The sequence below is a fragment of the Apaloderma vittatum genome, unplaced genomic scaffold (assembly GCF_000703405.1).
Source record: "Apaloderma vittatum isolate BGI_N311 unplaced genomic scaffold, ASM70340v1 scaffold15090, whole genome shotgun sequence".
Classification (NCBI taxonomy): domain Eukaryota; kingdom Metazoa; phylum Chordata; class Aves; order Trogoniformes; family Trogonidae; genus Apaloderma; species Apaloderma vittatum.
In genome coordinates this window covers 13,773-36,546 of record NW_009696326.1, presented here as the reverse complement: position 1 = coordinate 36,546, position 22,774 = coordinate 13,773, and the positions used below count along the sequence as shown (strand labels likewise).

Here is a 22,774-nt window from a genome sequence, read left to right as displayed (position 1 = left end):
CCCGGCTGCAGCGGTGACGGGCAGTTGCACAACTTCCCTCCTCTGAGACACTGTTCAGGCGAGTGGGCACACCGTGAGGACAGAAAGTGTTAGTGGGCAGGACGGACACGTTAACAGCAGAAGAAAGATAAGCCGCATACGTTTGGGTTTTTTGCTCCTAAAGAGGCACACTGGGACGCTGGTGACCGGAGCAGCACGAGGTTGCGGGTGTTTCAGAGGCGGCCCGTGTGCTGAGGGCTCCCGAAAGCTGCGGTAAGCGGGAGGAACGAGGAGGAGCTGTGACAACGCTCCAACGGGTGCTTTCAGTTCTGGCTCCCTCAAGTCATGAGCTTTTATATGGCCATTGACTTCCACCTCCTTTTTCCCATGAAATTAGAGGCATATAAAACCTGAGCGAACGTCATGAACGTCTCATAAAAAAAGGACTCTGGTTTCTCATACAGCAGGGCTAGTGCTGCTGCTGTGGATTTCGGTTATAACAATCATGTGCACCTGCAAAGGAGCAGAAGGATTGGCTCCAAAAAAACCAACCTGAAGTATGATTGCCACACCGCATTGGAGCTTTGCTGTGTGCCCTCTCTACTTAGTTCACAGCCCAAACCCAGAAATTAAAGCAACAAGTTGATAAATGGCTCAGTGGAAGGAACAAGAGGCAATCAGGGGCCTGAGCTGCTCTTTAAGGGGTAGCCATCCACCCTGCTTCATGCACTGAACCCTGGTACAGGGGGGCCTGGATTACCTCCATGAAGTTGGAGATGTTTCACACCAGGGCATGGTTGTGATTTTTCTAGCTGTTCCTCCAGCTGAAGACGTACAGGAGGTGGAAAACTGCTGTGCAGTCCCCTGACTCATTTCATTATGTAGAAAAGTGCTCAAACTTCGAAGACTCACACAGTTTCAAGAGTGTCAAGCCCACACACCTCCCAAAGGTTGTTAAGAGCACAAATCAGAAGAAGTATCTAAGTACTTTGAGGACTAGATTCCTTGTGTGCCTTGACAGCTGTAAGCAGATTAGAAAGTGGCTGGTTTCCTTTTCTTCAGCTACAAATTACTTTATTGACACAGCTCAACATGAAATTGAAAATGCCCATTTCAGCAGGCACTCCCTGACCTTGAGCTTATGGTTTGTAGGGTGAGTTTTGCTTTTTCTTGTTTTGTTTTGGTGGTCGAGGGAGAAAGTTGTGTTGTTTATTCTTAAAGCATAGTTGGTTAAATGAATGTTCCATTTGGATTTGTGTAACTTTTACTTCATTTATGAACCAGGTCAGAATCCTGGTCAGGCAGGTAATTTGCTGTGTCAGAATAAACTTAAATTAGAAGGTGAAATATGCTTAAAACCAGAAAATCTTGCAAATTGCTTTACAGAAGTAATGCTACCAGTCACTCGTCTTCCTATTAAATTTTTTTTTTTCTTTTAACAGAAGAATCAGGTCACTGTGTATACAAAGAAAGCACTGCAGATGGGTGCATGTGATTTTGCATTAAAATGCAAGCAACCAATAGCATTCAAAGAAACCCCAAATAACTACAGGACTTTATTCAGGCTTTTCATTTCTGTCCTTATGTTTTCTTAATGTCTATAGACTGTAAAATTGGAGTAGGTAAGAATACATAAAGCACCTTGGGATGCTAAAAGGTTAATTACATTAACAACATATAATTCATACACCAAATCACAGAAGAATAAAATATGACACAAAAACATGCTACTGCTCCTGGTATGCAGCACAGAGTGCAGGAGTGAGCTGCAGACAAAAGTATGGACAAGCAGAGTTCTGTTTTAGCTCCTGTTTTTCACACACCTGATTCAGTACACTGTAAGAATCCACCCTAGATATGTCTTTAAAACACTACTGAACGCAGTCAAGGTACTTTATATTTTTGATCCAAATCCTTTTGAGCTTAAAACCCTTCATTTCAATACAACATAGAAATGCCAGTCCTTCCATTCATCTACCATAAAAAGTACACAATATAACCGCAGGTGATTGTTTCACCTGTGAGAGCACAGGGGGGCACAGTTCTGAGAAATACTGGTCCAAGGAGAGAAACAATAGCTGATTTTCTTTTTGTGACTCTAAAAAATACCCTCTGCTATCAATCTCAAAAAGGGATTACTGGGACCCATACTGTTTCACAGCAGAAGTCTGTGCAGAGATTTAGCCGTTGGAACAGTTGCTTTGCATGTACTTTGAAGTCTGAGTAGTAACTCCCATTCAATATTGACTAACTGAAATGCAGGTCCCATTTCGGTTCAACTCCCAGCCATCTTTTAGTGTGATTGGCACTATCATCGTAGAAGATTGGAGTTACCCCAGCTGGCTTTGCATGTTGTTGAATTCAGTCAAAATTAGTATCTTCAGAAGTTCAGACGATAAAATAGTCTGAAATAGTAGGAAGCCTTGTTCTGTTTCTGCCCTCATCAGTCAATGACTAATGCTTTCAGGACAATCACAGAATGTCAGGGGTTGAAAGGGAGCTCTGAAGATCATCTAGTCCAACTTCCCTGCAAGAGCAAGATCACCTAGACTAGGTCACACAGGAACACATCCACATGGGTTTTAAATGTCTCTAGAGATGGAGACTCCAGAACCTCTCTGGGCAGCCTGTGCCAGTGCTCTGTTACACTAAAGAAGTATTTCCTCAAGTTTAGGTTAAACTTGTATTTTCTGTTTCATGCAACACTAAAAGCATTTAAACACTGTAGTGCTGCTTGGGAGATCTTGTAGGATATTATTTCTCAAGAAGCAGATTTACAGAGAATTAAGTTTTAATGCCACCAAAGAACAACTGAAAGCTGGTGCTTTTTTTTTTTTTCTTCTTTTCAAATCTTTTTCAGCAAGTCATGTGGTAGCTTTCCAGTAAGAAGGAAACTGCATTTCAAGATGTTTACTGTACTTCCGTGTTTTCTTTGCCTTTTATTCTCTCTGCTGAAGACTCACTGGGGCAACATACAGATACACAAAAAACGCAACCTAAAAACAATGCTGTAATTAAGTATTCTGAGAATATGTAGTTTCCTTGTTCAAGGCTTATAATTAAGTTAAATCATGTCTCATTTTCATGTCCCAGTTATGGGGTTTGGTTTTTGTTTGTTTGAGGGCATTTTTAAACAAATGGAATTTTTACTGTTTAAAGATACAAGAGTCTTAAAGGCTGTGATTTTATATTTTAAAATCTTAAGACACAAAGCAAGATCTTTTGTGTGGCTTTCTTTTACTGTGTACCATATTCAATTTCCTTCTGAAATACCACAAATTTAGGAGGTTACTACATTCTTACTTTATGATACCACAAGCGGATATTCTTTACCAGTTAAGACAAAAAAATCTAAGGCGAAACCATGCCTTCGGCTCTATTAGAATAAATTCAGAGTAGTTCCATTGAAGCTGCTCAAATTGTTAATCCAGGAGGCTTTTGTTTCCAATTGCTATACAATCTCTATCATCACGGCAGGCTGCTGCTTTCTCTTTCAAATTCATGTTCAGTGAGTTCATGCAAAGGTTTTAAACATACAGGTTCTCACAGATTTGGCTGCAGTACGTCAAGATATTGCTGCCCCCACCTGTCCACCCTGTACCATTCTTTTGCTGAAGATTACCACCTCAGGAACAAAACAGGATTTGTGTTCACGCCAGTCCCCATAGGGGCTTGGTATCTCTGGGTAACCATACACCACTGCTGATACCACCAGTGATGATTTGTCAAAGATGCAAAACAGCTGAAAGATCATCTGCTTTAGGGAGTTTTGCATTGATGCAGCAGGTAGCAATGCAGAGACACTGGATAAAATATTGGTGTAAAACTGGACTGGTGTTTGCATGACTGTAAATATCTGTATGAAACACCTACAGCTCCTCAACATAATGCCTGTCCTCTCTTTCACGACTGCCTCTGCAAAAGATAGAACTGCTATGCAAAATAGATACTCTATGGGCTGGCATAAAGGCAATATGGTGCAGGGAGAACTCCAGCTACAGATTTGTAAAGTATAGAGAGAGAGAACACATTTCAGGCATCATTCTGTCTTCATCTTGAATTCCAAAAAGGATGATAAAAATAAAGTGAGGAAATAAATGAACACTGCTTTAGATTAGGACACGATTAATATGTACTACAAGAGAGCATTGTACTAGGTTATCATGCGCAAAATACAAAATGATGATCTAAGTAGTAGGCCTGAAGTTTCTTTCATAATTATTGTAAAGTCTGTAGGTCATTGCAAGGGGATTTCCTTAGCAAACAGAATTACTCAACACTAACAATTATGAGTAATTAAAAATAAGTATGTTGAAAGGAAGCTACTGCTCCAGGCAAATTCTATATGGAGGAGAAAAAGAAAAAAAGTAGTAACAATTTTAAAACTGCATAAGCAGAAAGGCAGATGATACCTTGAGTATACCCTTAAACTTATCTGGTATGTTGGGGCAAAAGCCTGTATTTATACCTCTCCATAATGTCTTGGTTTGAGATGCGCTCAAACCGCAGAATTTAGGTTTCAGGTCACCATCTTCCAGAACACAGGCAGAAAAAACATAAGGGTCTTAAGAGCCAGCACGATCAGATTTAAAGACAAGTTTTTTACATGGTGGAATTCCCATAGTTTTATTTTCTTCAATTTATAATTAATTTTGAAAACCTCCTATCTATAAGACTATGTAACACTGACCATTGTAATTTACTCTTTCTTACATGACCAAAGGCATTTTCTAGGACTAGGCATGGTGCTGTTCCAGGCTCCCCATGAACTCTCATTAAAACTTAATCAAAACATAGCTAGAATCAAACCTGATTCTCTGGAACTTACAGGAAATCAGTCATACTTATGTGTGCATACAAAGCAGCTTGCTTAGCCTTTCTTAAAGGTCTAAACCTAGTCATCTGTGACCACAATACAATGTATGACTCATCCTTAAACTCCTAAAATTAAATCCCTTAAAACGTGGGAATCACAGGTAAACTGTTTCTTCTATGACAGAAGTTTGAGAGGCTTCACTGAGTCTTACTAATGCTGCGTACATCTCTTGGTATTTTGCCAGCTAAGTGCAGGACATACCAAACAGATGATGCTAAAGAAACACATCCAGCCTACTGTTTTAATGAATGTTTTCCATGCAGGTGAGTATTGTGAGAATGTCCACAAAAATTTATAGCTGGGAAACTGGATGAGTAAAACTTAAATGGATTTGCACTTGCTAAAACAGCTAGGAGCTGTGTTTCTTTTTCTATCTCAGTCACCCTAGACAAAACATTGAGTCTGTTTCTCAGACCTTCAGGTGGGGGTAATGCATCTGACTTCAGCACTAGGACAAACTGTCCATCCATTTCTGCAAAAGTGACCCTAATGCAAACACCAGGGAATATTCAAAATAATTTTACTAAAAACTGTGAGTAGTCAGGAGACACTTTCCCTCCTCCTTGCCTTGAAAGATTAATGATTATTTCAGCACCCACAAGAATTGCCAGAATTCGCAATCAGTGAAGCCACCACTGAATCAACTCAAGCCCCACCTGTGCAACAGCATAAGCCAAAAACCTGCCCACATACAAAATAATCTTTACTTGTCTGAAGGATCCCATGCAAACCCCTTATGTAGCAGAACTACATCCTCACACAGCCCAGGATGCTACATGCCACATCCCTCACGGTACTGGTAGAAACATCTCAGGAGTAAGAGTTACAGAAATTGACTCATGCATATTCATCAAGCAGACACACTTTAATACAATGGCTGGGGTTTTTTTTTGTCTAAATGACTTAGTACATAAACAGCACTAAAAAATACGACTTTATACATCCGCAGCCGTAAAAAAAGCATTATGTGTTCGATTCTCAAACACAGAAGGAAAGACTACTGGAGCAAACAAATAGAATAAGGTGTTCTAGAAGAGTATGTAGATTATCTCTAGTTGGAAAGGACCCGTAAGGATCATCAAGTCCAACTCCATGCTCCTCTCAGGACTAACTAAAACTAAACCATGTGACTACGAGCATCGTCCAGACACTCCTTGAACCCTTGACAGGCTTGGTGTTGTAACCACTTCCCTGGAGAGCCCATTGCAGTGACCGACCACCCTCTCAGTAAAGGACCTTTTCCTAATGTCCAATCTGAACTTCCCCAATGCAGCTTCATTCCATTTCCTTTTGTGCTGTCACGCTCCTGACTACAAATTTCTTGTTTTGGTACTAGTAAAAATTTTAGTATTTTGATACTTGCACTGGAAACAGAGAAGGCAGGCAGTAGTTCTATGGCTAGAAACATAATAGGGAGCCTTCGGGGAATCTGGAGAACCTTGTCTCTTCAGCTCAGTCCTTGGTGAAAGAAGGACCCCAACCTCTTCAGGAAGTGGCTACATTAAGGTACTACTTGCACTCATTTTGTTTACAGTTGAATTCTCAGCCCAGTAGATCCAAATAATCAGGTGCTCAAAATATTCCCTATACATTTGATAGCTGCTACAAGTGTAACAGTTCCATGGACGACCTGTTTTCTCATCACAAAGACTGCAGATCCGCATAAAGGCAATGACAGCCTGTAAGAACGGATCTAAAAGCCACAGCAGATCACTGGCCAGAATTCTCTAAGATTTTTTTTTTGGCAAATGCAAAGGTCTTCAGCTAGTCTAAACTGGTATAGATCTACTGAAAGGAGGAGACTACGCTATAGCTTAAATTAAATATTCAGCATGCATTTAGATGTCTACAGAATATTTCACAATAGTGCCACAAGATTCCGAAGGTATTTAAAGTTAGAAGTATTAGTGAGTTAAAGAGTAAACAACCACCTAAGTTTTTGGCACTTTTTACATACTAGCAAAACAGCATTCAGAAAATAATCATTTCCAAAAGCATCGCTCACTGTTTAAAGGACTTCTTCACCACAGGAAGCTGTCATTACTCCAAAAGGTTATTAAGCACTTACATGGTTTATCGTACAAAATCATCTTGAAAACTTATCCATAAATAAAGGTTCTATTATGTTGATTCTCTCAGCATTTTTAAAATATAGTTTATCAGCAGTGGCCATATTGACAAATACAGTTTTAAAGGCCTGGAACTATGCCCTTAGAAACGTCAATCACACCAAAGAGATAAACTATTTTTTTAAAAAAAAGTTAATTTAGTCTAATGAAGTAGTCCAATATGCCTAGAAAGTTAACAAATAATTTTTCCTCAATATTCACTTTGGAGTTCTTTGCACCTGGTCACAGCCAAGAAGGCTTACTTGGAGGACAGCAAGGTACAACTAAGCTTCCTTCTTTGACAGTTAACAGTGGACAACTTAGCGCTGACATAAGAAAACCACTGCATGACAGGAAAGTCACTCATTGTTTAGTGAAGGTCTTGGTGGCAATCTGAAGATTTTTCAAGAGCTCTTCTGTTTTGTTGTGTTCTCTTAATACCAAGGCGGCTGATCCACTGTTTATCCTAACAGCTTCCCGGCAATGCCCCATAATCTCGTAACCACAAACTATGATTACGGCTACTTCCTCCCAGCACAACTCTTCTAGAAGAGCTTATCAGTTAGCTGCAGCTGGCTCAGAAGGCGCAGCTGGCTGCCCTCTCCACTGTGCACATCCCAAATTATTCGTGATGTGTCAGCATATGCTATATGGTTAACTTTAAAAATTCAGTGAGACTGTCAACACTGAGCTCTTCCCCTTTACTCCTTGTCTCTGCATAGCTGCACTCTAGATTCCCACTTCTAATACACAGCAGTTGCTTCACCCATGTTCATCCAACCTAAAAACTTGAGTTTCTTAACCCATTTTTTTTCACTATTTTTACAAGCTCTCCTCTCAGCTACAACCAGTGAAGCAATTAAGAGAATAAAAGGATTCTAAGTTACCCCTTCTCCCTCTCTTCATCTTTGCACCTCAAGAGGCATTGGTTGCCCTAGCAATTGCATAAAATACTGCATCGTAATTTAGAAGCACTCAGTCCTAAGGCAGTGCCTAGCTAAATTACATGAAAAAGATTCCCCATCAGACCAGGGAAGGCACCAAAATGAAGCCTTTTCTAGTGGGGTAGGTGCATGTGCAAGAAACAGACAAAAAGTTCAGGGCTCTAAAGGGTGGAGACAAGCATTGCAGGGTGGCTGTGGGAAAGAAAACAAGATTGGTCAACTACAACCCATTTCTCTATCAGGTCTTCTGCCCTGTAAACCAGAGATGATCTAGCTTCAGTTAAGCAGCAAATGACAACTTCTCTTTTAATCTTCCCCCTTTTTTTTTTTCTCTTCCTCTGCAAAGCACACCATAATACATGTGAAGCCAGTAAAATACCACATCAGCCAGGTTACAAGAGTGAAGCTTCAAGGACATAGTTTTACACCCAAAAGTTCCCAGGTAACTGGTCAATGGCTTTCCTTTTCATGTTTTTGTTCTGAAAAGTTGGAATATTTCTCTACATCAGTACGAGTATCAGAAAGAATATTGCGAAAATACGCTTCAGGGTCAGCTGCATTTTCTTAAAGCTTGAGTCTTCTCATATCATTTATGGTTAATCCAAACAGAATGTGTTTTGTGGGTTTGTTTTTTTTTTTACATCTTTCCCAATTTATAAATAAAAAGGCTATGAAAATTCACATCCTTTGCACTGAAACTAATTCTGAGTGTGAAGTGCAGCACATACGAAGTAGGAGTGGAAAAACAGCCTAGCTAAATTAAGTAACAGCCACCAACCTACCTCCACTCTAATTCAAATGCTTGTGATTGTGTGATGATACCTTGAAATGCAGCTTTCAATGAATTTGGAACAGATTCTCAGAAAACATAAATCACATAAACAAGACTTAGAGAGATCCTCATGAAGCGCAACTCAAACTGTAAAGAAATTAAGAGCAGTTAGTACAGTCAGCAGTGGAAACAGGTCACAATTCATCTACACAAGAAGTTCTACCTTCTATGCTGGTCAGACTATCTACACTGTCCCATGGCAGCTTGCTACTGAGCTTAGGACTCCTTCCCAAGCAAACCACAAACTCCCAAACCAAAGGATTTTTATACTACAAAAAATAGGGGCAAAGATGACTTACGCTACTATACACTGTATGCGTTTCCATGTGCTGCATGCTTTACACACTTCAGTTACTTCTCTTTGTACACAAACCATGAGCTTTGTCCTGCTTTTTATAGCAATACTACTTAGCAATGTAAAACCTGCGTATTGCGCGTGTACGGAATCCTCTTTGCTATTTATGCAAAGCTAACTGTATGAAGCACCCCAACTATACAGAAATTATTGTATCTCAAAGATTTTATAGCATTACTACTACATTAAAAAAATACCGTAATAGTTTGCAAAATAAGCTTATGCCAAGTCACATTCATTCCCTTGTGAGGCACCTGTATTTCTACTACACATAACAGGAGACTTGCTGAATCACAGTGGCTTAATACGCACTAACAGCACGCTGCCTTTATAAGCTTACATGATTTTCTACTCATGTATATAAGTATATAAGAAATAAGAATTTTTTCTCCAAACATCATGGATCTCACTTGCACCTATTTTAATTGAACTGGATAATGTATTTCTTTATGGTTTGTCCTCTGGCTTTAAAAAAAAAAATTAAAACTAAAAACATCCCAAACCTCTTAGAGGTCAGCACTTTGGGTTCTAACAGAAGTCTCCTGAAACTTTAAGAAATGAAATCCTCACTGGGCTTCCCAGTAATGAGAAGAATAGGAGAAAACGTGCAGTGGAAGAACACGGGTAATACAAAAGTCGAACAAAACACACAATTAAAAAAAAAAAAAGGTGATATTTGTACTTTAAGTTTGTTGAGGTACATATGTCAATTAGACCAGACAGACATGCTTAAGGGGTGCAAGACTAAGGAGACTTCTCACATACAGACTGAACAACACTCAGTCCCAAATAGTAAATTCAACTCTCCAGCCAGCATTAATTCATTCTAGAGAAGGATCTATCAGTGCCATGTTCCAGAAGTTGTGTTGTGCTTCAGCAAGTTTGTTACCTGAGAATTCCTACAGTACTAACAGTTATGCTTTCCTCAGTGCTCTTCTGAGTACAGACACAAAATCTACTACCTTGTGCAGAGATCTGGACCTGTAACTCCAGTTAAAGCATTCCAAAACTTGTGATAGGAAAAAGAGTAAGATAATGGTTATATTAAATAGATCCTTCAGCTTCTAAGATACCTGTGAATTAAGTTTTCTGCATTCACTGTCAGAGCAGGACTAATACCATAGCAAAGAATCCATAAACCTTGTTTTAGCAAGAGTATCCTTCCCCAAAGAATTAATAGCTTCATCCTGAACAGTGGCTTTTGCTAGAGCTATGACGCAGCTTCGCTACTCACCCTCACAAATTTGTCCGGAGGTAGGGGTTACAGACTCATACTAAGCTCTTTACATAACCACAGCTCCTCGCTTAAGATGCCAAGAGGATCTGAATAGCATGTTCACTAAAAAGTATTCCAGAAAATTCCCTTAAAAAAACCCCAAACCCAGCAGTACTCATGACTACAGAACAGTTTCGTTTTAGACTTGCATCAAATACTGTGAGGTAAGAAGTGCTGAGGCTCCTTATAACCTCACAGAGGGGAAGAAAAACTAGGCTTGATTTAGAAACAAGAATAGGCTTTTCTTTTCCTCGGCATAGATAAAGCTGTCATATTTAGTAGCTATCCATGCTTTCTAAGACAAGAACATCATTGGTTAGGCAGCTTTTCAAGAACACAGGAAGCAGCTTAATTTGTGCATTCCTTCTAATGAATCATGACATCACCTCTGATGGACTAAACTTGAGTCAAAATTCCCATCCTGGATAAAGGTAAAGGCAATTGCGAAGTCTGTCTCCACAACCCTAGGATGCCAGAGCAGCTGGAGCAAAACCAGCTGTCCAGCTCTCCAGCTCACATTCCCTCCCATGGGGACAAAATAGCATCATGATCTTCTATAAACAACTCAGCATACTCTGCACGTTAAGCCTGTGATGGGACAGTTAATGTTATGTCCCTAAAGGGGAACCAATCTCAAAAGCAGTCATTTAAAGAGAGCAGCCTAGTCTCCCAGAGTCAGTGAGGTACAGCTCAAGCAAAGCTCAGTTAACAGTTCTTGAAAAATAGCATGTTCTTATCAACCTTGTGTCTCCTGATGAAGCTTCCCCCCATCACAAACTAAAAACCTTCAGTGCTTGAAGATACTGAATTCTCCCAAACATTTCCAATGGACAGACAGACACACACACCAAAAAAAAAAAAAGACAGAAAGAAGAAACTATTTTTGGCAACCAGAGATGTTTACCAGAGATCCTTAAAAAAAAAAGTCAAGTATTACATTACGCAGGGCTGTCCTATCAAATTGACTGTTTCATTTCTGGCACCTATCACTGTAAAGCTTAACGCTTGTCACCTAACCTAACCGAGACAGCCAGCTGCTCCAGTTACACCAGTTACTGCTGCCCACCTGGAAGCTACTGAACTCTCTCCCCTACAACTGATTCACTTTAACCAAACCACAGCTCACCTCACTACTGTACAGAGTGCTTGCTACTAAATAGCAGAGCAGACCAAAGTTACTGCAGCATGAACCAAGGAAAACGTGAAATCACAATTCATGGGCACTGGCTAAGCAATCACAAGGACCAGCTTATGAACTGTTCTATACACACCTGCAAAAGCTCATCTGTCTAAACTCTGAACTGCTCTTCCTCAGGCTATGTGTGAACTGCTATGCTTTGTCAGGCTAACCTGGACACTTTAAATTACAGTATTTCAGCTATCTCATTCATACTTTGAAGCCTGTTGTTTTTACACGACTGCATGAATTGACAGCATTGGATTTTAATTTCATAATACTATGAGCAGCCAGTCTTAACCTTCCCTACCTTCTCTTTATATCATACCTTTACCCAGCTTTGCTTTCTGTGTTGCCATGCTTTCTCTACATTGGTCTTGCACTGTTGCAAATTTATAAGCCCTCAGCCTTATATGGAAAATTTTTTAGCCATAATCCCAACTACCTTTTTATGCAACAATTGCCTGTCGAGATCTGAATCTAAAAGTTCTCCAATTTACATCCACTTTATACTAGTACTGAAGGCACTGGGGTAAAATAGTAACCATTTTACAACACCAGGAATTGAATACAAAGCAAATTTTTCCTATGAGTACCAGTTTTTTTGTTTTCAGACTGGAAGGAACTAGTATAGTCTGTGCTCTAGTGAAATAACTTCTACACCTTAAGATCCTTCATTGAAGACAGTTTTATCTCATTCCATTGTTCAACCAAGTCTCTAATGGTTGCCTAGTCTTCATGTATAAAACCACACACAAACCAGGGAAAGAAACTGAATTCAGATTTTTAACACTTATAAACACAGCAAAAAATCTGAATTCCAGCTTCTACTATAAGTTTTATTAAGGACTTGGAGAATGAAGATTTCTTCTGAATCACTAGCCACATCCGATGGACCTATGCTATCTGCCTCAGACGATAATGCCTGAAAAATACTATTTTTTACAGCAATGAAGGATTTGAAGAGAAATGGCTAGAAAGAACAAGGGGAGGCTGCAGAAAAGAAAACCAAAAGTTATTTAGAACATTTCTGGCTGTGAAAATTATCTGTTAATGCCAATTCCTTTTAGTAAAACCAATTATCAAATCTACCAGGACTGGCACTGTAGGGCCACACACTTATATACTAACTAGCTGCCTTTCAGTCATTTGTCAGATTGTAGTTCCATGCCTCCACAGCAATCAGACCTCACTGTTGGGGACTGCTTAAAGCCAGACTTTTCAGAGTTAGCATCTATATATACAGTGCAACTGAGTAGCATTTTTTTACATACACATGTAAAAATGTGCTTATATTCCTATTTTTTTTAACCAATACCGATGCTGTGCACAGACAGGCAAACAGAAAACGTATCCCTAACCAATGCTACAGAATCAAGTTTTCCCTGCAACCTGAAAAGACCAAAAAAAAAAAAAAAAGTGCTTAAAACCACTGACATTTTTTAAAGTGAAATTTGAGTAAGCTGACTGGAATAATTTTGTCAAATCCCCACTTAAACATAGGAAGAAATCTTAAAAAAAAAAAATTCCATACACAACACTGAAGTTTAAGTTTCTCTCGTTACATTTGTTAAATCGAAGTGCCTCGGGGCTTGACACTTTGTTCTCTTTAACTACTCTTAAACTAAAGCTATTAAAAAAAAAAGAAAAAAACCCATTTTGTTCAATTCAAGATTTTTAGGATGGGGCTGGCCCCTGTATTGTGAAGCTATTACTGCTCTTATCACCCCAAAGTAAGTCTTTTAACACAACTGGATAAGACAACTCACTTCAGTGTTTTCCAAAATCCTTCATTTTTCATGTGACGTTCAAGTAAGCCATTTCCCCCCCTCCATATATTTCACAGTAATCAAAATGTATTTTTTAGACTATTATTACTCACTGAGGTAATCACTTATTCTTAAATTCTTTCATCATCTCCTTATTACTTCATGTTAACCAGCTCCTCCTCTTCACACCCCCCCCCCCCCCACCAGCAAGCCCAAATATAACTTCTGTGGGAAGCCTGCATGAAACACTACCGAGACTGCTTCAAGGACAAAACACCTGCCATTTACTACTTCACAAAGACAAGATTTTAAGTCTCAGCATGATCTCCAGCATGCACATACAATCTACAATTCATCCATCATACTTTCATCAAAATACATACTTTCTAATTACAGAAAATTATCACAGAAGGACCATTATAGATGTAAAAGCGTAATACAGGTCCAAGCAAGATTCCCCGTCTGTAGCACTTTATCTTCTTCCCTGACTCTCCCTCATCCATACCTCCTAGAGTTTTATAAAACCTGGCACCTTACATCTCACAAAACATCCTTCTAATTGATAAGTAGTTGTAGTGGCTATGACTCCAAGACCAAATAATAAACATCAAATTAACACAAGTACCAAAAAGGGAAGAGCAACATGTCTGTAATCTTAATAAACAAACTTTTACCTCAGTTGTAATGCTACTGGCAGCCATATTTTAAGTGCATCCAATCTTCCAACAAAATGGTGTAAGCAAAAATCTTTGGTTAGCTAAACAGCGATAACACATGAACTTCATCAACAAATTTCAGAACATCACCTCAGTCAGGCATGTGCTGTTATGAGCGCCCAGGTTTCTGAATTTCAAGCCAACTAGACTTGAAAATAATACTTTCTTTCATAGTTCAGAACCAGAACAAACCATGTCCAAACTACATACTCAAATTTTTATAAAAATTAAGGTTTAACATTTATTTTACATCTAGCTTTCCACATCCATGTGGGGACAAGGAATCAGAATGTACATAACTATAAGCAGTGCAAAAGTGGTGCCAGTGCGAAGTCACAGATGCACAATAAAGTGATAGTACAAGACTAGAGAAAATGAAGCTATGGATGTTAAGAATGGAGCCAAAAAAAAAGAAAAATCAAACAAGGAAAAAATGAAAGAGGGCAGGAAAGAGGCGAGCCAGATGTTTAATAATGCCCTTGTTGCTGCAAAGATAAACTAATGGCACAAGACAATGTTTCTTGTAGAACAAAAATCCGATAGCAATGAGTCTTTATTCACGTTTAGTCACCTGACATGAGGAAAGTGTCTGTTGCATTAAAATAGTCATCAATGTAAAATGGCAGCATGGCTGAACAAGTCCTTTTCAATGGTAACGAACATCCCACATAGTAAAGTCACTTCAACACAGCCTTATGACAATTCCCACATCAAAACAGTACTTTATTTTATATTCTTTTTGCCTCATCATTACTCCCACATTAAGATCTTTCAGCTGTCAAGTGTACAAGGTGAAGAAAAAGGTTCTCAGTCAGCAAACAGGGGTGCATCAGGAAGTGTCTCCACAATACACCACTTCAGATCTGCTGGGTCCCAAGTCCATCCTTGAACGCTGGGCTCCCAGCACCAAGTGTAGCACACTACTAAGGCTACACGACTATGTTAGCTTATTAATTCTGCATACATCAGGCCGAACAATGTGTCAACCTGCAACGGACTGAGCATTATAACTGAAAACGGTAAAAGATTCACTCTATTGAACTTTACATCATTATTTGATGTTAAACAATGAGGCAAATCCCAACAGTATATACAAAAACCAGCTTTGCTTTTACAAAAGATTTTGTTTCCCATATTGATTAATCCAGGCAGCTAACTCATTGGTTTATGCAACTTTATTGAAGAAAATAAATCAATTACTAGTAGAGCTATTAGTTGATCACTCATCCATTGACAACTTGCATCATTTATTCAGTGCTATATTAAACAGTGTTTTTGGAAGACAGATTAACTAATAGCTCAAGCCTCCTAACAAAATTTAAATGAATTACAAAAATGTTCTTAGACCCTATTTTGGAATACAAGGGATGTCTGACTTCCAATTTCCATTCTCTGTAAAACAAGAACTGGTCATTCCTTTATTGACATGCATAAGATACATCACATTTTCTGTTCTGCTGATGCTATAGATTCAGTACCAATTCTCCAGACACATCAGTTATGAGCAAAAGTATATAATAAAACCTCAGTTCTCTAACACTTGGAAGGTTTGGAACAAGATGGATGTTGCTACAGCAATGTTACTTCTTTGATGGGAGAAAACTGAACATCCATCTCCCCTCCCCCCTTCAGGTGATATCTTCAGTATCTGTTAGAGCAGTGAGGAATGTTTGTTTGTTTTTAATCTCATAACCAAGTTAGAATGAAGACATTGGCCACATAATACACATGCTCCATTAAAAAAAAATCTGAATCTTGGGCAATTGTTCTTGTGTAACTACTTTACAGATTCTAAAAGCAGTTATTGTCCAAAGCTGGAAGAACTAAAGTCTTCTCAGATGAGCATGTGCATGAATGGAAGGAGGTAAACAAAAAAATAAAAAAAGATGAGGTCTGATAGGGGAGCAGCCGGATAAGAAAATCAAAAAAGGAACAGTAATTTAAAGTTTATTCCAGCTATAATGCAGGTTATTCTGACTTTAAGGTAGCATCACATCGCATATTTTTGGGTCCATTCCCGGGATATTCTGTTATATCTGCAAACAAAACCAGGAATTTAGTTAGTGTCAGCAAGAAAATTACAATTTCCTAAACAGCTAATGATTAAGTATCACTTTATCCACATCTCCCTATTCTCTTCACAGTAAGAGAAGTCTCCTCCTATACTAAGACATACTTGAACTGAAAAAAAATTAACAAATCCCTTCCTAAATTAACTTGGATATTCTCTAATTTATATGAAACACTTGCAGACAAGAAGATTTGCTATTGTGAAAAGCTACTGAAGGGGAAGGAAGAGACCACCTAGGGTAGCAGAGGCAAGGGAGTTCTGTTTAAATATCGTCCTTAGGTAAGGATTACAGGGTATCACATGCCATAAGTACAGATTACTTGGTTAATAGTATCATTGGATACTGAATGTCAAATTTCCCATTTCGGAGTGAAACAACACTAAGCATCTTTGCACATGAATATACCGCTCAAACTGTTTTTAAAAAGACATTAAAAGAATATTTAAGTACACTACTTCAACAGGAGTCGAGCTGACCATTAGTTTACACTTAACTCCATGCTTGTCAGTAAGTAGTTAATTTTCAACTATCCAAGCAGAACATAATCCCCATATGTTTTCCTAGTTTATAGGTAGATGACAGACACTGCCGAGTAATAAAAAGTTGAAATTTGTATTATCTAAATTCACCCAAGCCTACACATGAGGTCTTGATACAGGGCACCACTTTTAATGAAATTCTGGAGAAAATCTGTGTAAATACATACCAGAACAAGCTGACAGGCCATCTTAAAAAGTTTTTTTGTGGGTTTGTTGGGTTTTTTTTGCCATGCAAGAGCAGTATCTGTGAGACATAGTGACTAGCCAATACATTTCACACTAACCACAGGTCAAGCTGTTAAATACCCAAGTTCAGTAACTGGTGCATCCATTATCTGTTAGTTAATCCAGTGCCTTAGAGCATGCAGCACCCAAGTGCTGACAAGTTTCCGTTTTGTTAAATGCACCATAATGTGCAGATATTCTTACCCTACAGCATAGCGTATTTCTCTGTCCACTCTCTTGCTAACCTATTGTACCTAATTGGACAAGTATATTTAGCATTATTATCTGTATAAACCAAAGCCTACGTCATAGAATTCTATCTGTGTAAAATGTTAAAACATATAATTAAAAAATGTTGTTTCAACAGTTGGAAAAAGTTATGAAGCTTTTTTTTCAGGGAGAACACCAAAATTAAAGGCCAAGCTACAACCAAAAGAAACTATCAAAATACGAAGATCTGACTATATTCTATTTAAGCAAAAAACCAGGCAATACATACTTTAAAATACTGCCACACATGAGAAAAAGTCTCCTTCAGAGATACTAAGCTCCTTTGTTTTTAAATTTTGCACTACCAAGAATAGGTGGTACTTTGACACACAAGTTCTCTGCATCCCAGATTTTAACAAAAGGCTCACTCAACACAATGGCTGTCTGACAACAAACTCTTACAAAGTTTGTTACAATATTAGTCTTACACAACTCTGGACTTACTTGTCTCTGTCGGTTTTATAGATACGTGCAATCTCTGGCACTAGTGGGTCATCTGGATTTGGATCACATAACAGTGAACAAATGGATAACAGAACTGTAAGAAGAAAAAAAGGAAAAAAACCCCTCTCAACAGCAAAATAGAAGCAACAATCTCAGAAACAATGGAGCACAGATATTTGCATTAGCACAATATCAGCACAAGAGAGAACCTAGAAAGCCTTTTCCTGATACACAGTCAAAATAAATTTGTAACCCGCTCTAAATAAAAAACTGGGTTCATAAGAACTGTTTCCTATTTCCCAGTACTTAGAGCTGTCAGTAAGCACACTAGAGAATAGCACTATTGCCCCCTGTAATATGATGCAACATAGTAGCCAATAAAAAGCACATTACTATGTATTCTCATGACTAGCATATATTCCATTGTTTTAATCACTAAAACTAGAACTTCAAGGTTTTCTTTTGTTCTTCCCCCTGTCAAAAAATCAAGCAGAATTCTTTCTCTATTATAGGTAAGGCAGCAATATACGTGTCTGCACTGATAAAACTACAGCTATGTTGTAAAATAAGAGACTAGCACTGTTGTAGGCATCTATGAGGACTCCATCCTCTACTCTCACAGCAGCTTTGAAAGAAAATAAATAGTGACAGCATTGAAATGTAGGGTTTTATCACAAACCTACTCCTTGGACAGACAGAAAAGAAACACTTTGACACATCATTTGAAGCCACCATGACCAGTGGCTTTGAGGCAAAACAAAATTTGATTATGAAAATATTTGAAAACTGTTATTTAACATAGTAAAAGGAGGAAAACAAAACTTCTACTGCATCACAGTATCTCAAGTAGAATCACTAAGCTCAGTTCTTGAATCAATGTACTAAAATGCCAGTGACGTGGCAGAAAGCAACACATACCACTAAGTTTTCTTTTATTCATCTACCACAGAGATATGTCAATATAACTCTGCATGTAATTCTAGACAGACTCAGTCAAAAAAACACTATACAGATTTCATTATCAAAAGCTCACTTTAAACTAATCTTTAAATATGCAAGTGCAGATCTACACGGACAGCTGCAAACAAGTGGTTTCTCAGCCTTAGCTCAAATACACCAACCACCACAGGTCTGTTTCAAGCCAAATAGGTTAAGATTCCTTCAGCAGCAAGCTAGAAAGCTCTGCTAGGGATACTGAAGCAACTACGTCTTAAATAGCCATGTAGCAGAAGGTGTAGAAAAATCAAACATCCCTTAAAAATGCTGTAAGATATCATTACCTAATTGGCAAAACTGGCTAGAATGAGTAAGGGAAATCAAGAGACAGATAAGAACTCAAGACAATCAAAGCTAAAAGCACAGTATTCAACACAAGATGGAAATATTTCTCATCCACAAAAGTTACCTTTAGAAATAGTTAAAGCGGGAGACCACTGTGATCTTAGGATATCAAGACAAATGCTGCCATTACTGTTAATATTTGGATGATAGATTCTTGTTGTAAATGCAACCTGCAACAGAAAAACCCAAACAAACATGAAGCATGTGTTGGTGTACAACAACAGTGATGTCACCCTTTCTTTTCTTCTCAGTCAAGCTATCAGTCGACTCGATTTACTCTAAAAGAAAGGGATTAAGTAGTTAAACCACATCAAATTCATGGAAATGCAACCAAGCTGCAATCTCTCAGTTTCCAATTACTAGGCACTCTATTTCAAACAGAGAAAAGGCAAGTATGAGGCTGTGTTTTAATCACAGGTGCCTGCATCATGATGAAGACACTCAAGAGAAGTGCCTGAACCATGGTAACACTGCCATCACAGAGCTGGAGAATTTCAAACACTGCAGTTACTCCAAGTGTGCCCTTTCACATCAACTGAAAATTGGAAGACAATACCAGTGCCTCATAAAGCTACAAAAAAGCATATTTTGCAATTACTGCCAAATTCCAATAGATACCATCCTCACTGATCTTATATCCATAGTCACATTCCTATAGAGCAACCCAAAGAGCTACAGTGTAACAACTGACAGATCCCTCAGCAAGAATTCTATAACAGTAACGCAAAGCTAATGAGTTTTACTATCAATTAAGACAACCAGAAATAAAACCAAATGGAATTTCAAGACATTCAGAATTCACATACATAAAATTTGCTCCTAAAACATATACTAACACACACGTTCTTGTGGTAGTGAGAGAGGAACCTAGCCATCTAATATGCTGAAAGAATGTTTGAAAGAAGTGAGAACTTGAGGTTGGCAAGAAAGAAGTGAGAACTTGACAACAATAAAACAAAGACACTGTCAATTTCTGTCCTGTACTTAGTTCTTTGAAAAACACCAATTTCACAAATGAGAAAGCAATACTTACCTTAGGTGGTTTGAAAGGGTAGTCTGTAGGGAAGTGAATCGTCAGGAAGAATACACCACCCTGATATGGACTGTCATTCTGTCAAAGGAAACGAACAATTCTCCTATTATAATCTTTAGAACCAAGATGTAGTTTTTAAATAAAGATGCTGTTTTTAAATAAAAAGGAGAGGAAATTTGTTTAAACAACTGAACTGTTTAATTTGTCAATATGAGAGATGAAAATAAAATTAAGATTACTTCTTCCTAAGGTAAGCAATACAGAACACATACAGGTCACTTTCTGTATGGACCACTCTGAGGTAATCATAGAACCACAGAATGGCCTAGGCTGGAAGGGACCTTAAAGATCGTTTAATCCAACCTCCCTGTAGTGGGCAGGGACGCCTCTCAACTACATCAGGCAACACATGCTTCACAGAAAACAGCTTCTCTGACAAACCACTCAGAACCATTTGGCAAAAGCATCCAGATGCCTCTAAGAGAGCTCAAAGAAGTTATGTTAACAGAGTGGGGGTCCTGTCAGGTTCAAAAACCTCAAGTTCTGCATTTGGAGCTTATTTGTTATGACTACCCACGTGTACAATGGCTGCAGAGAGCTCTAAGGGCCTCCCATTTAATCTCAAGTTCTGTCCTTGGCTTAGACATTGCTCAGCCCTGCAGAAAACCTAAAAATACACAGCTTCCTTGCAAAATTAAAGCACAAAACAAAACAAAACCCATCCAACTTAACAACACCACTAAACAAACAAATCACTCCATCAAGACTAAAGTGAATTCTTCCTCCCTTTCTATATTAGAAATACTCTGTAATCTAGTATGGATGAATATTTTAAATTTCCCTGCTCCAAGGAAACAATTATGGGGATAATTCATTCAAGCATTAACTATTAGCAGTAAAGCAACACGTGGAAGCAAAGAAGCTGATATTAAGCAGAGAATAAATTGAGAGACTAAACAGGGTTTGTGTAAATTACTACTTAAAAGAAGATGTAAGGACTTTTAACTTGAAACTACAACTAAGTTGCTGAAAAAGAGCTAACAATGACATTGTTTAACCTGGACTACAACGCTTTTAAACGAATCTGAGACACACAGTACAATTCTGAGTTACAGTATTTTCATATTAATTGCAAGAACATTTCACCAATGTAAGGAAATAACTACATCTTACTTTGTTAAATATCAGAAAACGAAATTCTGCAACACAAGGGTCTCAAACTTGAAAACATGTAGGTTATACCCTCATCCAATCTCTTCTGAAAACCTAGCAATCAAGATATAACCTTTTGTACTTCAAAAAATATCATGCAAGGCCTCGAGGAGCCAGAAAGAAACCCTTCTACAGGATGTATTCTGGAAATACATTTTAGCAATTAGAGAAACCTCTCTTAAAATGTGTTAACCCAATGCAAGCTCTCTTATATCTACCTAGAAGATCACAGCCAGTATAAAATATCCGATTTCAGAGGTGGAAGGCCAGACAATTGGCCCTATGATCCTTGTCCACTGTTCAAGGCACTAAGCAACACCACAGGAGCTCCAGAACTACAAACATCACACGTCTGTCAGGCTACTGCCCAATCTTGTCACAGAAATGCAGACCTTCTGACATCACAAAAACCATACGGGGAAAAAAGGAGCTGTACATTAATAAACCAGAAGGGGAAGCTAAAAATAATAATCCCAATTTAAATTTGACTGATGTTTAATACCGTATGACTAGGCAGACACCAGTCACGTAAAATCATACTCAATAGAGGGCAGAACATTCCTCGCCATTTAAGCATGAATATAGCCATTAAGCAATTTTATCTTTTCGAGGCACTCCGTTATAATCAATGAGGACCAGGGACTCAGGAACAGAGAGACATTTTCCAGTCAGATGCACCTCTAATAAGCATGTTTTCCATATCCTAAAACCACACTTGTAGCTATATATAAAGCCAGGGCAATTCAGCATCACTGATATTTAACTCCTACTCTGAAGCCTCATCAGAAGCATTACGTTGTGGCTGCAGGTCTACTGGCATCCAATATTTGTCTTGAAGTTACAGAAGGTTTTGTTTTCTAAAGATAGTTAACCAGCCCTGAGAACTCCAGATGTCAAGTGTCTGCAGGTTATGTTTTCAGTAAAGGCATAAATTTGCCTTCTTTAACAAGGAAAAAGTCACATTCATATTTCAAATGTTTACTGAACATAAATACACAGTGTTTTTCCCTCCAGTCACAACTGGAACCTCCTATTTCAGTGTTTTTTTCCCTTCTTTTCCTCAAAGTTTTCAAGGTTTCAGTACATGACACCAGACTAAGTAAGGATTCCCTGTTCTGTTCCAAGATTCTCACAAAAGCATCCCAACTAATTCCTGACACCTGGACATACTCCTAGTAAAAAGCTCCTGCTACATTAAAACTTCAGAAAAAGCTAAACTCAAACAAAGTTTCTAGATATTAAGTGGTAACACCTAACATTGCTCTAGCTGAAATACATGTTCTCATAAAATATTTCAGCAATAAAATTATCTCTTTGATTCCCTCCCCCTCTTCATTTTGTATTACCATAAGGAGTATCCTCTAGCACTAAAGCCTGATAAGGGGAGTTTTAAAAAAAAAAAAGGTAAAACAAAAAGAGCCACAGTTTCCTCCTGAGTAAGAACTGCTAGTTTAATACTATGTCACAAGAATTAGAATACTTACAGGTCCCATAATTGTTGCTTGCCAGTGAAACACTACAAAAGAAAAACTCCGCATTATTATCTATGCATGATATGTTTCGAGTTAGCAGAGCAAAACGTAAAACTTAAGGTTACTTACTATCA

The 22,774-nt window shown here is 38.3% G+C and overlaps 1 protein-coding gene across 1 annotated transcript; it reads right to left on the bottom strand.

The window, feature by feature from the left end:
• Positions 1 to 14,247: 14,247 nt before the first annotated feature.
• On the bottom strand, positions 14,248 to 22,706 carry LOC104277767 (ubiquitin-conjugating enzyme E2 D3-like). Its single transcript, XM_009874516.1, has 5 exons — positions 22,653 to 22,706; positions 19,957 to 20,034; positions 18,988 to 19,093; positions 17,583 to 17,676; positions 14,248 to 16,068 (listed from the first exon to the last, which is right to left on the bottom strand). Exons 1-5 carry the CDS (start codon positions 22,704 to 22,706, stop codon positions 16,023 to 16,025), a joined length of 378 nt encoding a protein of 125 aa, XP_009872818.1. The 3' UTR covers positions 14,248 to 16,022.
• Positions 22,707 to 22,774: the final 68 nt, after the last annotated feature.

Excerpts from the sequence above, each read along its gene's own strand:
- LOC104277767 (XM_009874516.1), bottom strand. The coding sequence starts at position 22,706 with ATGCGGAGTTTTTCTTTTGTAGTGTTTCACTGGCAAGCAACAATTATG. Across the intron at positions 19,094-19,956 it reads ACCCTTTCAAACCACCTAAG|GTTGCATTTACAACAAGAAT; the intron begins GTAAGTATTGCT and ends TTTCTGTTGCAG. Across the intron at positions 16,069-17,582 it reads TATAAAACCGACAGAGACAA|ATATAACAGAATATCCCGGG; the intron begins GTAAGTCCAGAG and ends TTTTGTTTGCAG.